Raw genomic sequence first — 17,236 nt, forward strand, 5'->3', positions numbered from 1 at the left:
GTGCGATATATTTCTAAAACAATACTGCTAAACAAAGAGACAGTGTCGAATTATTCAAATGTTTTGTTGATAATATTCCTTTGTGCCGATTCAACTGTGTTCAGAGAATGGGGAAGGCCATGCAATCTGTTTTTGTTTCTAGTAATTTTTTTTTATTTTAGGAATGGTAGAACATGGTTTGGCAGATTCATCTCAATACAAGCCAAGAAAGAGCACCTCAGAAGATATTAATCTTCAGGAACTTAGTATGAATACTGAAGAATATGTTTCTATTTCTGAGGCAGACATTTTAAACCCTAGTCCAGAATTCAATGATGGAGCTCAAGATGGAAAAGATCAGCAGATTAAAGTTACAGCTAAGGTTGTGAAATTTTCAGATCTTCAGAAATCTGACCAAACAGACAGGCCACAGCAGCATCTGCAACCTCCGCAACATGCTTCTCCAAACTCTTCAGAGAGTGACTGGGAAACCTTGGACCCGAGCATTCTAGATACTGACAATGGACTAAAGGAAGAAGGATTGGATCAAATAGAGAATTCAGATCAAAAAGAAGTTTTTTCAGCAGAGTCCGGTTCTATTCCAGTCACAGTACAACCACAGGCTAACACGGGACAGACAGTAATAGTCCCAGGATTAATTTCTGGTCTTGAGGAGGACCAATATGGAATGCCTTTGGCTATCTTCACTAAGGTAATGTTTTTGGAAAATGTTTTCAAAATTTGCCGTAAGCCTTTAATTTTAATCTTGGTACAGAGAGCAAGCATATAAAGTACATACAAGCATAGAAAGTCTTAAACACGTTGAAGAATATGAATGCGAGTATTGTCGATGCCAGATACAGTATGAAATTGTCTGAAGCAATGAGGAGGCTTGCGGAATTTATTTTAAAATTTAAAAATTTTATGTTTGAGGAATATTCATCAAATGTCAAGTGAGATGGCTAGGTGCTATGATGTGTTTTGTACAGGAGCATGGTGATGTGGTTTTGAAATTCTCTACAAGGCTGTTTCATGATTTCAATATACCACCAAGCAGTGGCGGTCATTGAGCACTGAGTCTTTCCTACAGTGAGATGTGTGAGCCCACCAAGCTGCTATTACACACCTCCTAGCAAATGAGAAGTGTGAGAGCAGATCAACTGTGCACACTTTTTACCTAGGAATATATTTTGGCAAGCTGCTTCCTAACTCTAGTGAGGGCGAAAATGTCATAGAACCATTAAATGTCCTTGACATCTTTCCTAAAGTAGGGTGGCCAAAACCAGGCTGGAATTGGAGTTCTAATTATTTACAAGTTTTCAAATCTGTTGCCTTCATTGCTCAGCAAGAATTTATTTGAGGATACGCACTTTGAGCAAATGCCAAACATGTTTTACATATCTGGTGCTAGTCTCAACTTCCTATACTATTAACAAATGACATTATTCTCTTTCTGCTTCTCATAAATACTGGTATCGCAGAAATAAAAGCACTAAAGGAAGCCATTCAACCGATCAAACCTATGCTGGGTGCTAGCTCCTGCAAATGAAATGTAAACTCTGGATTTTGACACTAAATTCCAAAAATCCCAGTTTTCTGTTCCCAAGAAAAATGTCTTGCTTAAATTTGAACACAACAACAACAAAAAAATGCATCCATATAGCACCTTTCACATTGTGAGAATGTCCCATGGTGCTGGATGTACATAAATATACACACACATGCGCACACACATTGATGCGTAGATATCTTTTTTCTTTTCCTGCTGAACCCAGAGTTTTAATATGGCCTGCTTTTCAGATTCTTATGTATCCTTATAGTAGACGAGGATATTTTCAAGTTACTTTGGACTCTGATATAAAAGGGGTGGATTAGACACATGGAAGCACAGGGGAAGGGTGAAGTGGGTGCAAACATGGGATACCTGTAGATTTTATGAATTTATGACCTAAAAACTAGGTTGGGGGAAAAAACTATCCAGTAACATTAAGAACAATTATCGTATGATTTATCATTTGTGCTATTTCCCTTGGGGTGACGAATCATCAGAGTTTCACTGTATTTGTCTAGTTCCTCTTAAAGCCCACTATGCATTCTGCCTCAACCACCATTCCTTGTAGGGCATTCTGTATCCTAATTACTCTGCATGAAAAAAAATCTCCTAATTACTGTGACTTTTGTTGGGTCTCTGGTTCATAATTAATAATCTGAGCTACCTGAGAAGTTACATACTATAGATAAACATTCCTCTTTGTCTATCAATACAAATTTATATAGCTGAAGGTCACTGTTGGTGGGGGAAAAAGTGAACATTTTGGATTACTTAAGGGACAAATGTCTAATCATACAATTGATCACTCACCTACAATTGATTAATCACTCCATGGCTGTTTGTGCGACATTGCTGTGTTCACCCACAAAATACACACACAGCTGCACCACTTTACAGTAGATCCTGTGAAGTTCTTTGAGACATCTTGACATGATAAGTATTGTCAAATACAAATATTATTACAAAACACGGTCATTATACTTCACAGTATCTACTGTGAAGCGCTTTGAGACATCTTCCCGAGGTTCAAGACACTATATGAAATGTAAGGATTATTATGACACTAATTCCATTTTCTGATTATGGTCATCTCTGGGCGTTGTTAGATTTTCCTATTACAAGAGGTTGTGAGGTAAGGATATATGGCACAGAAATAAAGTGGACTAAATATGAAATCTGACATTGGCATTTTCAGAGCATTTATAAAGTTTAACGCTTCAATGTTTTTCAGTCATTTGAAAATTTTAAATGCTAAAGAACAATCCATTACTCCACTAATTCAAAAGCATCTTTATTTTTTCTCTCCAGGGTTACCTTTGTTTACCATATATGGCTTTACAGCAGCACCACCTTCTTTCTGATGTCACTGTACGTGGATATGTTGCTGGAGCAACGAATATACTTTTTCGACAACAGAAGCATTTGAGCGATGCAATTATTGATGTAAGTGCATGGCTTGTTGAAATATATTTATAAAAAATCTAATAACTATAATTTGGTTCAATGCTCCAAACACTGTCTTCTCCAAACAGATTTCCCATTAGTGTACCGTTTCGCGTAAATTTTAATGACCTCACGGCACTATTTAAAAAGAGAGTGAGTTTCTACTGGTTTCCAACAAAATGTGTCATTCATTTATAGATGTTTGTAGAGTGGAAAATTGTTGTATGCAAAATTGACTGCTGGATTCCCCTACAAATACAGTCAGTATGCTTTACAGTGAATTATGTGAGGCGCTATGAGATGCGCACCCCAATATCAAAGATGCTGTCAAATGCAAGGATTATTATTAATAACCTTTTTTGAAAAAAAAGTAATACTATTATCATCATTGCCAATAATTTTAAAGCTTATTTGGGAGAAATTTCAGGGTCATCGACTTTGGCAGCAAAGATACAAATTATTTTAATTTACCTGTCTTAGAGCAAGCTTTGTTGCTTTTTGTACTATGAACTCTTGTGCCAATTACACTTTAATTTTAAATTGATTGCAATGGTACTCAAGATAAAAGTTTAATCTGAATATTTAAGTTCATAAATTTTGACTGGAGAAAGTGTCTTGAATTTTAGAATTTCAGTCTAGGCCTGTTCAACTTAATCGTATTTAATATTAGAGGCCTTGTTTAAAACTACCAGCATTTATAATGTTGTCAGACAAGTCCAGGGAAGATGTAACTCCAAATATTGTTTTATATCTTCTATTAAGTCATATGTATCTTTCTTTTAACCATTTAAACTCCCAACAGGTTTGAAATCCTATCTGATTCATCAGGTTTTGCATGTTCTGCATGTTGCATGTGCACCGATGCTGAATAATAATAATAGTAATCCTTGCATTTGATATAGCGCTTTTCACGTCTTCTAGATGTTTAGAATAAGACTAATATTACAGACGTAACGCCACTCAAATTCAGGAACTGCTTTATTACTTTAGTATTAACCCTAACTTATAAATAAATTGTACGAATAGTAAGGAAAAATTCATATAGCTTGCATGAGTCGTAACTAGTAGCTAGCTGGACCAAGCCTTAACCTGGGAATACACATTGTGATTCTCTGAAGTACTATGATGTTTATTCCCTGGTTCTGCCCTTGAAATGATAATTCTTTGGGTATTTTAACTCTGAACATTCATGAAATCTCCAAGGGAATAGAATTGGAAAGATAACTTCATTTGACTTGTGTTTTCCCAGGTTGAGGAAGCTCGGATACAGTTTCAGGATCCTGAACTACGCAAGCTGTTGAACCTCACTACGGCAGATTTGCGCTTTGCAGATTACTTGGTGAAGCATGTGACTGAAAACCGAGATGATGTATTTCTTGATGGGACAGGCTGGGAAGGAGGAGATGAATGGATCAGGGCCCAGTTTACATTCTATGTGCATTCCCTTCTTGCTACTACTTTACAGCCAGGTGAGAAGTCAATTCTGTATACACTGAATAGACTGTTGTTCACAAATAGAGCAGAGATGGCATCGGAAAAGATTGCACCTCCATGGCTACAAAATGTATCTATCCATTTAGTGTCTTCCCCCTATCCTTTCCCCAAACCCTTTTATATTCTTAAAATATTTGTCCAATGCCTTGTTGAAAAAATATTAATTCTGTTCAATCACCATTTTTGGTAGGCCAGTCCATGTCCCCAAAAACATTTGTGGAAAAAGAATTTTCCTAATTTCTCCTTGGGAGGAGGTAAACGGGATTTCCTTGGAGCTAAGCTGGCTCCCAAGTTGACGTGCTCGGCAAAAGAATGTCGGAATCGATTGAACCCTCTGTGGCAGTCTTAGTGCGGTTCATGAGCCAGGGTCTGCAGTACTCCAGGGCATTACTTATGACAGTCAAGTCAGCCTGGCTCATCAATAGGACTTGGAGGGGCAGACCAGTCTCTGGGACAGGAATTCTTCCCGCTCTTCCCTTCCTGTTAACCTTGCAGGCCAAAGCCCTGACGGGTAGGGTGGGCCTAGACAGAACAAGCTGATCTCAATTGCAAGCTATATGGTTTTAGCTAGTTATGCTCCAGCAGTACCCCAATGCATACTCTGAGGTCCCCTAGGTCTTAGCTCTTGCCAATCTGTGCCTAATAACCAAGGCAGTAAAAGGGGGACTATAGGGCCACCCCGGTTACTTAATCCGAAGCGTAACATCACTGAACTCATTAACTTAACACAGATCAGGGGTCACTTCTATTATCCTTTTCTGTATAATTATTATATTATCTGTCTGGTATCACACCTGTAGGGATTTTTTTTACTCTTTAAGTTTTTGCGTGTATCAGAGGTTGCTGTTGGCTTTCTTCTACGTTAAGTTTGTAGTAATATTATGTTTTCGTGATTACTCAGTTATGCGATGGACACACTTTAAAGCTTTCCACTGAAAAATTATGTATGGAGACGATTAACAGGAGGATAAAAATAAGTGAAGTAAGGTTGAAATTATTGGTTGCAATTTTTAAAAATCAGTTTCATCCTAACCTTACTATCTGAGTACAAACTGTGCTAACTTTGTGATGAGAAGACTGTTGCATGTTACTGTTTTGAAAGATCGTGTATCAAATGCCCACAGTACTGTTCAGTAATTGTTAGTGTATATGCTCAGATTTAACACACACTTACCAAGTTCTAATTGAAAGTTAATTTCTAAGGATATATTGTGTTAAGAGTGCAAGATAATTCATCCCATCTAATAATGGCATAGCTTCCCACATATCTGTCCCATTGAACGCATCTCAAGAACAGAAGCAGAGTCCAGAATAATGATTTTTGGCTCCAAAGGTCAAAATCTTTAGTTTCCAATAGTCACTGCCACGTTACCTGTTACCTGTTAGCTTTGCAGTGTGTCATTGAATGCAATTATCAAATTATTTTGAGAAGTACATGATCTATATATTGTGTTGGATGACCTCAAACGACCTCATCTTGAATATGAATACATGGGGATCTGCATAGTTCTGAAAGGCAGTATTAATATTCTCATGTGCAATAATGTTGAGCCTAATATGTTATATTAGTAATAATGTTATATTGGCAGATGTCTGAATACCATTATTCCATAATCTGTTTGATCTGTTTTTCTACAGACAATGAAAAAATGTTGGCAGACTATGGTGCTTCATTTATTACTGCATGGAAGAATACACATAACTTCAGAGTATGGTATAGCAACAAGCACCCTGCTATCACTGAAATTAACCCAGGGTAAGCTGATAAAGTTATGTTTCTATTATGATTTTTGAAATGCACATCAGTTTGGTTGATGGATCTTGTTCAGAGGTAAGTTATTTTATGGGTTAATGTTACAAAAACATGCTGACCTTGCCTGTTTGATACTTGGAATTCACTTTGTTTTCTCATGGCCAACACCATTTGCTCATTGCATTCGGCTGTAATTTTTGGTAACGTAGTCTTTAGGTAGGATCAGATTGGGGATCTATGGAATAGATGTGTTCAGACTTGTAGCCAGATTCTGACACAGAAATAGAGGCAAATTCAATCTTGGTTTCTTTGTGCGTTCATGTCTCAGTGTCTTCACTACGTCTTCTCTAACAGCTTCTCCTCCTGTATGATTTTCCTCAAGGCTTTATCTTTGGCTATCTTTTTCATCTACTTGCTTCCCTGGTGACAGCATCCACAGACATGGGGTCCACTTTAACACATACACAGATGATACTCAACTCTACTTTTCTGACTCCACCATTGACTGCAAATCACTGTTATTTTGACAGACTGCCTGTCATACTTAAAATTCTGCATGAGGCGTAACTTTCTCCAACCTAATGTCAACAAAGCTGAGACTATGCTGGGAAGGACATTTTTGTAACCCACCTCTGAACAAGATCCAAAATTGAGACGCTCCCGCAAGCATCTCTTCACGATTTTAACCCTCCCAGTCGCTCACTCTTACCCAGAACCTCAGTGTTTTGTTTGAACCTCAACTATCCTGATCGAATTCACTTTCCTCTATCATTGTCTACCTCGTCATTATCTCACTTCTCAAACAGCCAGAACCCTCTTTCATATCTTTGTCCCCTACAGACTTGACATTTCCAATGCGTTGCTCATTACATGCATAATGTATGGATGTTTAATGTAGGAATTTCCTTTTAGCTATTTGAAAACTATAATAAAGCAAATGGTCTAAAGGATTAAGCCTATGATTCTAAAGATTGATTTAAGTTTAGATTCAAATCAACTTGGGCTACTATTTTGTCATTTTTAACATCTGTTACTTAAATCCCAAGTCAAAATGTTTAAAACAGAGATTGGAAAAACATGTTTAGCTCCAAAAGGAAGTCACCTAATATAGATTAATATCAATGAATGTTTAAAAATTGTATTGATAGAAACTAAATTCCATTTTCATTGCACAAAAAAATTCTAGTTACAGTTCTGCAAATTAATTTTTAAGTTCCAAGTTAATTTGATTTTGAAGCCCAGTGCTTACGTGAATAATGACTAGAATTGCTGGTTAGGAACTAAATTTGAATAGAATATTGAAGAATAATAGGAACTTTCTTTTTTCTAGCCACCCATTTCAGGGACAATACAATGTGTCAGATGTCAAACTAAGATTTTCACAGTAAGTAAAGTCAAAATAGAACATTTTTCTGTATATCATTCTTATCTTACGTGAAATGAATCTGTCTGCACTTGAAATATAGAAATTATATTCCATTGCTCATTTTCTATTTACTATATTCTGGTTACGTAAATTATTCCTTGTTTATTGAGGCCCACACTCCAGTGGATAGGTGTTCATTGAAATTCAGGAAAGGAGAGAGCAGAAAGGAATCAATGAGACAAATGCCTCTTGAGTTTGGCATCACACGAAACCCACCCAAATGGAGATCCCCATCTCTTGCACCTTATAATGGCTTTTTTCAATATTAAAGGAATCCTTTTTNCTCCCTTCATTGATGTAGGTTGCTAACCCAGGGAAAAAGTCCATTCGCTTGAGGATGGGGTACCCAATATAGCATACATACTTCAGATATCATTGCTATTTATGGTCCATCCAGTGCAAGAAGCTTTATGCAAATAGTGCGCAATCAGATTGTAAAGAACTCCTTTGGGTCTTGTGATTCATTTACTTTAACTTTTTTGCCCTTATGGCTTCAAGATTACACCACAGTTTTCCTGGGAAACCTAGCCCAAATTGGGTCTACATACTAGATTTAACTGACTTCGCCACAAACCCCAGTTGTGAAAACTATTTCTCCCAGCCACTGCCACCGCAAACTATAGAAATTAAGTCAGCCGTTGGTCTGACTTCCACAGTGATATAAAGATAAGAGGTTCAGGAAATTGCAAATGTGTTAATAGTTTTATTGCTTCAGTTTCCACACAAGACAATTTCAGTTTGTCGTTTTGAATCAGTTATATACCCAGAAGTCGACATCATTGAAGCATGTGTTGCAAAGGAATAGGGTGAATCAAATTTCTGTAAGCCCTTAGGTCAAATAGTGTATGCCTTAGAATCATCCACATAATGAGGGAAGAAGTAGTTGATGACTTGGATTAATATTTTTAGGAGCTCGATAACCATTGGAGCTGTGCCTGAGGACTGCAAAATGCATTTCAAAACCACAGTGATGGTTTAGAGGATAGCAGTTAAGATGATTCTGGTACCTGGGCTCTAATGTCTCATTCACACTGCTGTAGTTGAAGCAATTCCAGCTTTATAATGAAGTGGATTGGCAAGCCCAGAGGCCTGTTTAAATCTCAATACATGGATGAGTTTTTTTTTAACTCCCACTCAGCTCCTGTAGGGTTCTACAAACCAAAGCTCTAATTGATAGGATGGTCTGAGCTGGACAAGCAACAGGAAACTTGCAGAACAATGCTTTCAATGCAAGCTTTTGTTTTAGTTCGTTAAACTCCAGCAGTACCTCAACACTCTGGGGTCCAGAAACAGTGCCAACCTGCACCTAATACTCATCTACCTCATGAAGGGCAAGATCAAACTTTTAGTCTTCACTTGACACCCTGTGTCTTGAAAGGGTTAGTTTCACTATATTCCCATGGATGTACATTCCCATGGATGTGGGAACTTTCATTGTAAAACAAATATTTCTTGGCTGTGGATTAGTAAATTCAACCTTTGGGATGTGACATGACCATTCTATATTTGAAAATAAATTGTACTTTCTCAGGGTCTATCATATACTTTGGTAGGAGCTAAGCTATTTGCTACACACTTGTTTTTATAGAAAGAAAATATCCCAGGAGAAGGTGACTAACGGCTCTACAGAAAATAAACATTGGTGCTTCTGCGTGTAAACTAACCCCAAATTCATCTGAGCTTTCCACCTGTTTTTGTATAGTTGATTTTTATGTAAAGGCTAAATGAATAAAGGAAACGTTATTTGACCCTACACTTAATAGTGGAGCACTTGGAGCCTTTCACTTTATTAAATCAATATAAATTTACATTTATATACTGTATCGCCTTTAACGTCACGAGGATGTCTCGACAAAGCTGGCTTGGCATTTAAGCTGTGGGTGGAAGTCAGGAGGGTGGGAAGGAAAGGTTATCAACTTGTACTATTGCTGCTTTCTCCAAAAACTGGGGATTAGTAGCCCGGTGAAGTTTTATTTGCTGCTAGGATCCGTGAGATGCCAGATCCTACTGAAATAATTGTGTTTTATGGATTTTTTATGGATCACAATGTCTTCACTCCTGCTTTTCTGATTAAATGAGTCCCCAATAAAATAAAAACAGAAATCACTGGGAACACACAGCAGATCAGGCTCTCTGTGGAGAGAGGAAAATTAGTGAACATTTCAGGTTGATGATCTTTTATCAGAACGAAAGGTTCAGTTCTGACAAAAGGTCATCCATTCTCTTTCCATAGATGCTGCCTGTTCCCAGCCACATCTCTTTTATTTCAGATTTCCAGCATCTGCAGTATTTTACCTTATGCCAATGAAATCTTCCCATCTTGGATGTACATGCATCTTAAAGAGCTTAAGTGTCATCCGTGTCATTGCAAAACAAAGCATTGTGTAGCTACACTTTACAGAAGAAAACTTTTATATTTTAACCTTTAGCATCCTATTCAGTGTACTTGTTGCACTAGTTCATGTACTAAGGGTCTGGTTCAATCAGTAGGATGAAGAGAAGTTGTAGTGTTTTTTCTTTTGAACTACTCAATATTTCTTCTAAACACCTCTGTATAATGAGCAATGCACAGCATAATTAATACTGATGCTTTGGGAAATCTCTTAGTTCATTAATGACTTGTAACTGGAAGGGGGGAAATTATTTTTTAACATAGGAGTGACTGAACAACATTAAAAATTTCCTTTGTTCTGATCCAGTTCAAAAAGGAATGAACCAACAGCATCACCTTCTGGTAGTATGTTGCCATGACTGAATGTTTCTCTGTGATGTGTGTTGTGCTTGAGATATACTATGGAAGGCTCAATTCAAACTGAATTTATGCCTAGGTATTCATAGGAAAAGTTTAACACAGATTTAGTCTTGACAATTTAAATATTTAACCATCTGTTGGCAACAAACACGTTTCGTGTTGATTTTCTCCAATAACCAAGTTGAACGATATGCTAAATAATAGTTTCTCATCTTCCAATCATGAAAAAACCTGTTTCCTAATGGAAAAGATGAACCTCAACACATTAGTATAGCTTGTATATTGTAGTTACTTTCATTATAAATTTCCCATTTAAGTAATGCAGCAAAGTGCTGCATTGACGCACCTGGAGCAACAAGTATGTCTCAAGTGTGCATAAATTGGGAAATTTTATGCATAGTATTGTCACATCTGCACTGTTGCTCTGTTAGTAGAGAGAGCATGAACCGTGAACAGATGTAAATTAATTTTGCATATCCCAGTGATATTGACTTCTGGCATGTTCACCTGATCACTGTAAACACTGAATAATTTAATGGAACTCTGACATACTTGTAACTACAATTGCTATGTTTGTAATGGTAAACGTTGGGTTCTAAAACAAAATAGATATTTGCACGATTAATCACATTAGAAGGTTACTTAGTTTTTTTAAGTTTTGTCATTGTGATTTGCTTTGGTGAATACTCAGGAAAGAGAGGAGGTAAAGAAGCTGCAGATACCTGAATAGTTTCTGCCTTTTGTGAGGCAATTCACCTCACATAACCTGACACCACTTGTCAAATGGCTGGTGGATTAAAGCAAGAGGGGGCTCAAAGCAATGTACTGTCTGATCTGCTGCATTACATACTTTTTTTTAAAAGAATAAATTGATCTATTTTTTTAACATTGGAAACTCCAGCTTGTGTCATTAAAATAACTTAGTTGGGAACGATAATGCTGGTCAGAGTCTGGAGGAAGCATCCTCACAGTGCCGGAGGTTAACTATCCACTTCAGGGTTTTAATTTAATGAAAATGATTACATTTGGAAAGAAACTCTCTGGTCCTTTCAATTTCCTAGTCAAATGGGCAGCCAGATAATGCTACTTTTGAGCTTGTGTTTTTTTTTTAAATGTCCTTTGATCAGACATGAAAATTTATTGGATTAAATCTGTTAACTACAAATTGGATTTATAGAGTGCCCTTCCAGCACCCCTTTGCATAGGACGTTGAAAACCAAACTCCCTGTCCTTCCTGTGATATGTTGTACTGACCTCTAAATACACCACTATATCTTTCAGTAGCTTCACAAAGATAGCCAAGTGTCACATTGTTTCCTTCCCTGAACATTTAAATGAATATCTAAGAATGCAGTGTCATCAATTCTATTGCACCCTCATGTTGGAGTGCATTTAGCAGAGACCCAACAGGCTTGTATCTGTTTTGCTTTTTTCTCTCTCGCATGTAAAACATGATCTAAGCGCTCCGAGACACTACGCTACGTGAGGGGTTTTATATAAATGAAAGTTGTTTCTCAGTCATTTGAGATATAAATAAGGATTAGTGTCATCCCAGAGTTGGAGTGGAAGGGCTTAGAATGATGTTTCAAGAAATCCCTTCAACTACATACTGTGAATCATGGTCATGTTTTTGAGTCATTTTCTGAAAAATTTCAGAGAAGTTGTATATTTTTATATAGGTCAAAGAGACTCTTGTGCAAAATGAAATCAACATAGAAAAATTATATTACCGATATAAAGTTCCTCTATGCAAACAGGCTGTTTTATCAGATACTTGGAAGTGGAGACATTATTCACAGGATACGCTTTCTCTGGTGGATGACTAATAAGTTCTCTCCTGACACTGTATTTGGAGATTGGGTCCTTGTATCTTACGATTGAGGGTCAGATGTGAGGTTGTTTGGGCAAAAAAAAGCTATGCTGTTCACATACAAAGAATAGTAGCCACACATATAGCACAAAATATAAAATCTCACTACAGCTTCCGTTTTAGGAATTTTTCTGAAATACAAAGACCATATTTATGAACTGAAGGATTTTTTAATTGATTTGTTTTTTTTCTCTCCTTTAGTTCTGTACAGAACAGTGAACGTGGGAAGAAGCTTGGCAATGCAATGGTCTCTACCAGCCGCAGTGTGGTACAGACAGGAAAGGCAGTTGGTAAGAAGATAATAATAATAATCCTTGCTTTTGTTAGTGCCTTCACATCAAGAAGATATCCTAAAGCACTTCAAGGATGCAGTCCTACTTTAAGGATTCTTAAACCTGATATGTATTAATGGGAGTCTATTCAGGTGTCAGCTATGTTTTACAGTGGCACTTTCTACCAACCGTATCCTCCAACTCTTTTATAATTCCCTCTTCAGTGTCCTTCCTTGATGCCTTATTTCACAAGTTATTACCTACTGAGTAAAACAAAGTGATTGATTACCCTCCTTATTTCCAATTCCCAGTTTTGAACTTGCTCCTTGTATTTGAACTCTGCTGGTAAGGATCTGAATAATTCCAGCTGCTTGATTATACTGTTCTGATCCATTTATTTTTATTGGTTCCTGTTGCAGGTCAGTCTGTTGGAGAGGCATTGACTAGTGCCAAGTCAGCCATGAGTTCTTGGTTTTCAACTTTCAACCAGCAGACAGCAGCACCCCACACTGAAAGACAAACCGGAAAGCAATAGCCAATCAGAGCTGTGCTGTTTACAGTAGGCACTCTGTACCATTCTGTTTAGTGAGCTGGGACTCTTATCATTCCTTTTATTATTATTATAATTACGATTGTCTTATAATGAAATAATGGTAGCAAAAGTCAGGAGATCATCTAATTCACTGATGGCCTATTTTCAGTGCCGTTATGAAGACTACACACATCAATGTTTTATCTGTTCTCGATATACAGTCCCAAGCTGGACCAACTGAGTTCCATGTTTCCTGGGTTCTCTTCTAATGTCACTTTTATATTTTGGATCTGGAGAAATGGAAAAGAGAAGTCATTGATACTCAGCTTTGTCTAATAGCACAGCTACCACTTTTAAATTTGGAACCAGTTTGTTCTTTTTTTCCCCCACAGAATGGAACATACAACACTTTAAAGTAGTTTCCACGATTGTCTTATAATGAAATAATGGTAGCAGAAGTCAGGAGATGAGCCTGAATCACATTTTCTAGATCTCTGCTACCTAAATAACTGTAGCAGAACTGGAGGGGGGGAATTGTCTAATTGAAAGAAGCATATCACTTTTAAGTTCTGCACATGAGGAACAGCACTGACACCAAACTTTTATCATTTGGTTGTTGGCATGCCTCACTGCAGAGGCAATGGGAGACCCATTTCCAGTAAAGGTTTGCAGATATTCAATGCCTGAAAAGTTGGCCACATTTCGTTACTTGTTGCCGATGGAGGCAAACAAACCTGTAATGTAAAAGCATTGTTAGTGGGTGATGTGTAACTGTTTTCTCCTATCACTGGAAAATGCTACACCTGCACAGGTTTTTACTGTAGCCATGTTGTAGCCATGTTCTTTTTTCCCTGCTTTGTGTCAAAACATTAAATGGAACTGGTCATAGTTGCACACACTAACAAAGCCTAGATTTAACATGAATATTACACAGGGGCAGCCAGGAAATGTCACTTTTGAGCTAGTTTTTTTTGAAAAATGTCCTTTAATCAGACATGAAAATGTATTGGATTTAATTGGTTAATTACAACAAATTGAGCATCTGGTCATCATTTTTGAGTTGGGTCGTTAATATTCAAACAAATTGGTAAACGGTTTACATTTTTTACATACCTTTTAATGGCAGTCTGTCCAAAGCTTGTTTGAAATTTTGATTTCAGCAGTCAATGTATGAAACACAAGTAGCTCTTTTATAATTAAAACCTGCTCCTACTTTTGTACCATATGGGGCTTCTGCTTGAAATATAAATATGTCTTAGTTTTTATTATAAAGCCAAGTCATTACCAAAAAAACTTTGCTTGTGCAAGAAGCAGTTGTTTGCTGCATGTATTTAATTATGAACAAGTTACATTTAAATTACTGGGAATACAATAAAGGGAAAATGTCATTCTGGGCTCAGCTACTGAGAACGCTATCTTACTTCCTTCCCAGATGTTTAGCACTGCAATATAGTAAATCATGAAAACTGAAAGTGTATTATCTGAGTGTAATGCTCTCTGAATGGCTCTTTTGTTACTAACTTTAGCAAATGAACTGTTTGGTGAGATGACATTGTAAAATATTACAAATATAAAAAAATGTGCTTGATATCATTTTTACACTCACTGTTGCAGAGTGGTAGACATGGCCACAAACTCAAGTGCATTTTAAGTAGAAATATGGTTTAAAATCATGCTTCTCAACTTTAAGCATGGTTGAATTTTTACATCACCTGTTCAGGCATGTATAGCTTGTTATGGAATAAAATGTAATTGTATATTTTGAGTATTTTAGGGGAAGAACCTTTCAATCTCCCTCAAATTTCCCAACCCTAAACATTTAACTAGTTACTATTGCAGGGTCAACATTCTTCCATTCTGCTGACGGCCATCTAGATTTATTCCACTTATTAAAAATGGATAAAAGTGAAGGGGGAAAAGAATAAGGCAAACTTTACACTTTATTTGGAAATTATATTATGTTCTTAAGCTCACAGTTAATACTTTCCGGAATTAGGTGAGCAGGATGCGTCCCTCCAAGGAGCGAGTGTGCATCCCATTCCAACATATTTCTGGGATTTGCATGTGTAGGTGGGATGCATAGAATTCTCAGCTTGGGTTGGATACTCTTAAGCATGGTGATGGGTTTCTGCAGACACCCATCTGACGAAAAGAAATTCATTGATCTGTAACTAATTATAACGCTCAACCCAGATTTAGAGAAAGTCTGAATGTTTTTCTTCTATAGATTCACCTTCTGTAAATCCAGTGGGAGCACAGATTGCAGAAGCATTTTGAACGTTTTACTGCCAGACAAAAAATATATAATTTTTTATTGCAGGAATAGTTTCAACTATGAAATAGAAAATGTGAAAAGTATAGTTTTTCAGCTTGATCTATGCAGTGATTTTGCTCATACAGTCAAACACTTAATAAAGTTATTTTATTCAAAATATTTAAATTCTATGTAAAGCTAAACCTGCGAATGAGATGTACATGTTATACTGCAGTTTTGATTTGATTCTATAGAAAATATAGCTTTGCAGATGTTTAGTACAAATTCATTGCATTTCCACTCACTCAGTTTAAACATTCTATGGACTTAAGGTATGAACTTATTTGATATTTTGTGTTTTAAATAAATCTTAATCTTGTAATTATGCCAGTGAAAAATGTTTTTGCTGTTTCTAGGATCTTTGCACAGATGTACAAGTCATGTTTAGTTTAGAATTGATTAAATCTCTCAAATTCAGTTTTGTGTCAGGGTTTTATTGCTTTGAATTATGTGCATAAGTAGCAAACGGATTTGTGTTTTTTTTAAAAAGAAATGGTTTTTTTTAAAAAGAAATGCCGTGTTCTACAGAGCTCTATCCTTGGTCCCCCCCTCTTCAACAACTATATGCTCCCGCTTGGTGACATCATCCACAGACATAGGGTCAACTTCCACATGTGTATGGATGACACCCAACTGTACATCTCTGCCTCCACCCTCGACTCCAGAACCACTGCTGTCCTGACACAATGTTTGTCAGACATCGAGTCCTGGATGAGAGCTAACTTTCTACAGTTGAACATCAACAAGACCGAGGCTCTCCTGATTGGCTTCCGTCAGCACCTCCACCCCTCAGGCGCTGGCAGCATCACCATCCATGGATGCACACTCCACCTTACCAGGCCAGTCCAGAACCTTGGTGTCTTGTTTGACCCTCAACTATCCTTTCTACTCCACATCCGTGTCATGACCCACCCTGCTTTCCCCACCTCCGCCACTGTCTCAGACCGTTCGCCAAAACCCTCATACATTGCATTCATAACATCAAGGCTTGACTATGCAAATTCCTTGCTTGTCGGCCTCCCCAACTCTTCCCTCCATAGACTGCAGATCATCCAGAACTCTGCAGCCCGTGTTCTCTCCCGCACTAGGCTCCGTGACCCTATCACCCCCATCCTCACCCAACTCCACTGGCTTCCCATCACACAGAGGATACAGTTCAAGATCCTGGTCCTCACCTTCAAAGCCCACCAAGGCCTCGCCTCCCCCCTACCATCCTGCCTGCTCCCTCCACTCAGCAACCTCTGGCCTGCTTCACGTTCCCCGCCTCTCCTGCCCCACCATTGGCAGGTGGGCTTTCAGCCACTCTGTCCCTACCCTCTGGAACTCCATCCCACATTGCTTCCGCCTCGCCGCCTCCCTTGCATCCTTCAAGTCCCTCCTATTCGACTGCGCTTTGGATCACCCCGTTTTCCCGCCCGCCCACCCTCCAATCTCCCCAATCCCGACCCCAGTTCAGGTCCTTGAGCTACAGGACTCCACAATGATGGAAGAATACTAGAATACTAGCTGCAGACATTGCAGCACGGATGTCCGACTGGAGGTTACAAAATAAATGAATGGAAGAAAAGTTGAATTTGAAATGGAAATGATGAACGCCTTAAAATAACTCCCAACAACATACCCAAATTACAGAATACTTACTGCTGAACTGGTGCAAAATTTCTAAACCTCATTATGGGCTCCAATACTGAAGTCTTCCGATTAATCAAATCAGGTTCCTGGAACAGTTGGTGGGACAGAAGACCATCCGCTTTTTAGAATATATCCTTTAAAAACGAATTCCATCTCCTTGGAGAGGTAACCATTTCCTCACAAAGTTAGTACCCAGTCACACATTTAAAAAAAAACA

At 37.8% G+C, this 17,236-nt stretch overlaps 1 protein-coding gene across 2 annotated transcripts in view; it reads left to right on the forward strand.

Moving 5' to 3' along the window:
• avl9 (AVL9 homolog (S. cerevisiase)) overlaps positions 1-15,804 on the forward strand; it is a 38,192-nt gene extending 22,388 nt beyond the window's left edge. The window contains exons 10-16 of one of the 2 annotated variants that reach the window (XM_007900867.2): positions 162-691; positions 2,840-2,974; positions 4,224-4,443; positions 6,107-6,224; positions 7,552-7,605; positions 12,471-12,559; positions 12,961-15,804. In XM_007900867.2, the coding sequence (XP_007899058.2) occupies positions 162-691; positions 2,840-2,974; positions 4,224-4,443; positions 6,107-6,224; positions 7,552-7,605; positions 12,471-12,559; positions 12,961-13,076 (1,262 nt within the window). In that variant the 3' untranslated portion in view covers positions 13,077-15,804. Of the gene's footprint in view, positions 1-161; positions 692-2,839; positions 2,975-4,223; positions 4,444-5,369; positions 5,420-6,106; positions 6,225-7,551; positions 7,606-12,470; positions 12,560-12,960 lie in introns of those variants that run through there. The other variant, XM_042332232.1, reaches the window with a different exon arrangement.
• Positions 15,805-17,236: the final 1,432 nt, after the last annotated feature.

The sequence above is a fragment of the Callorhinchus milii genome, unplaced genomic scaffold (genome assembly GCF_018977255.1).
Source record: "Callorhinchus milii isolate IMCB2004 unplaced genomic scaffold, IMCB_Cmil_1.0 Scaffold2, whole genome shotgun sequence".
Classification (NCBI taxonomy): Eukaryota; Metazoa; Chordata; class Chondrichthyes; order Chimaeriformes; family Callorhinchidae; genus Callorhinchus; species Callorhinchus milii.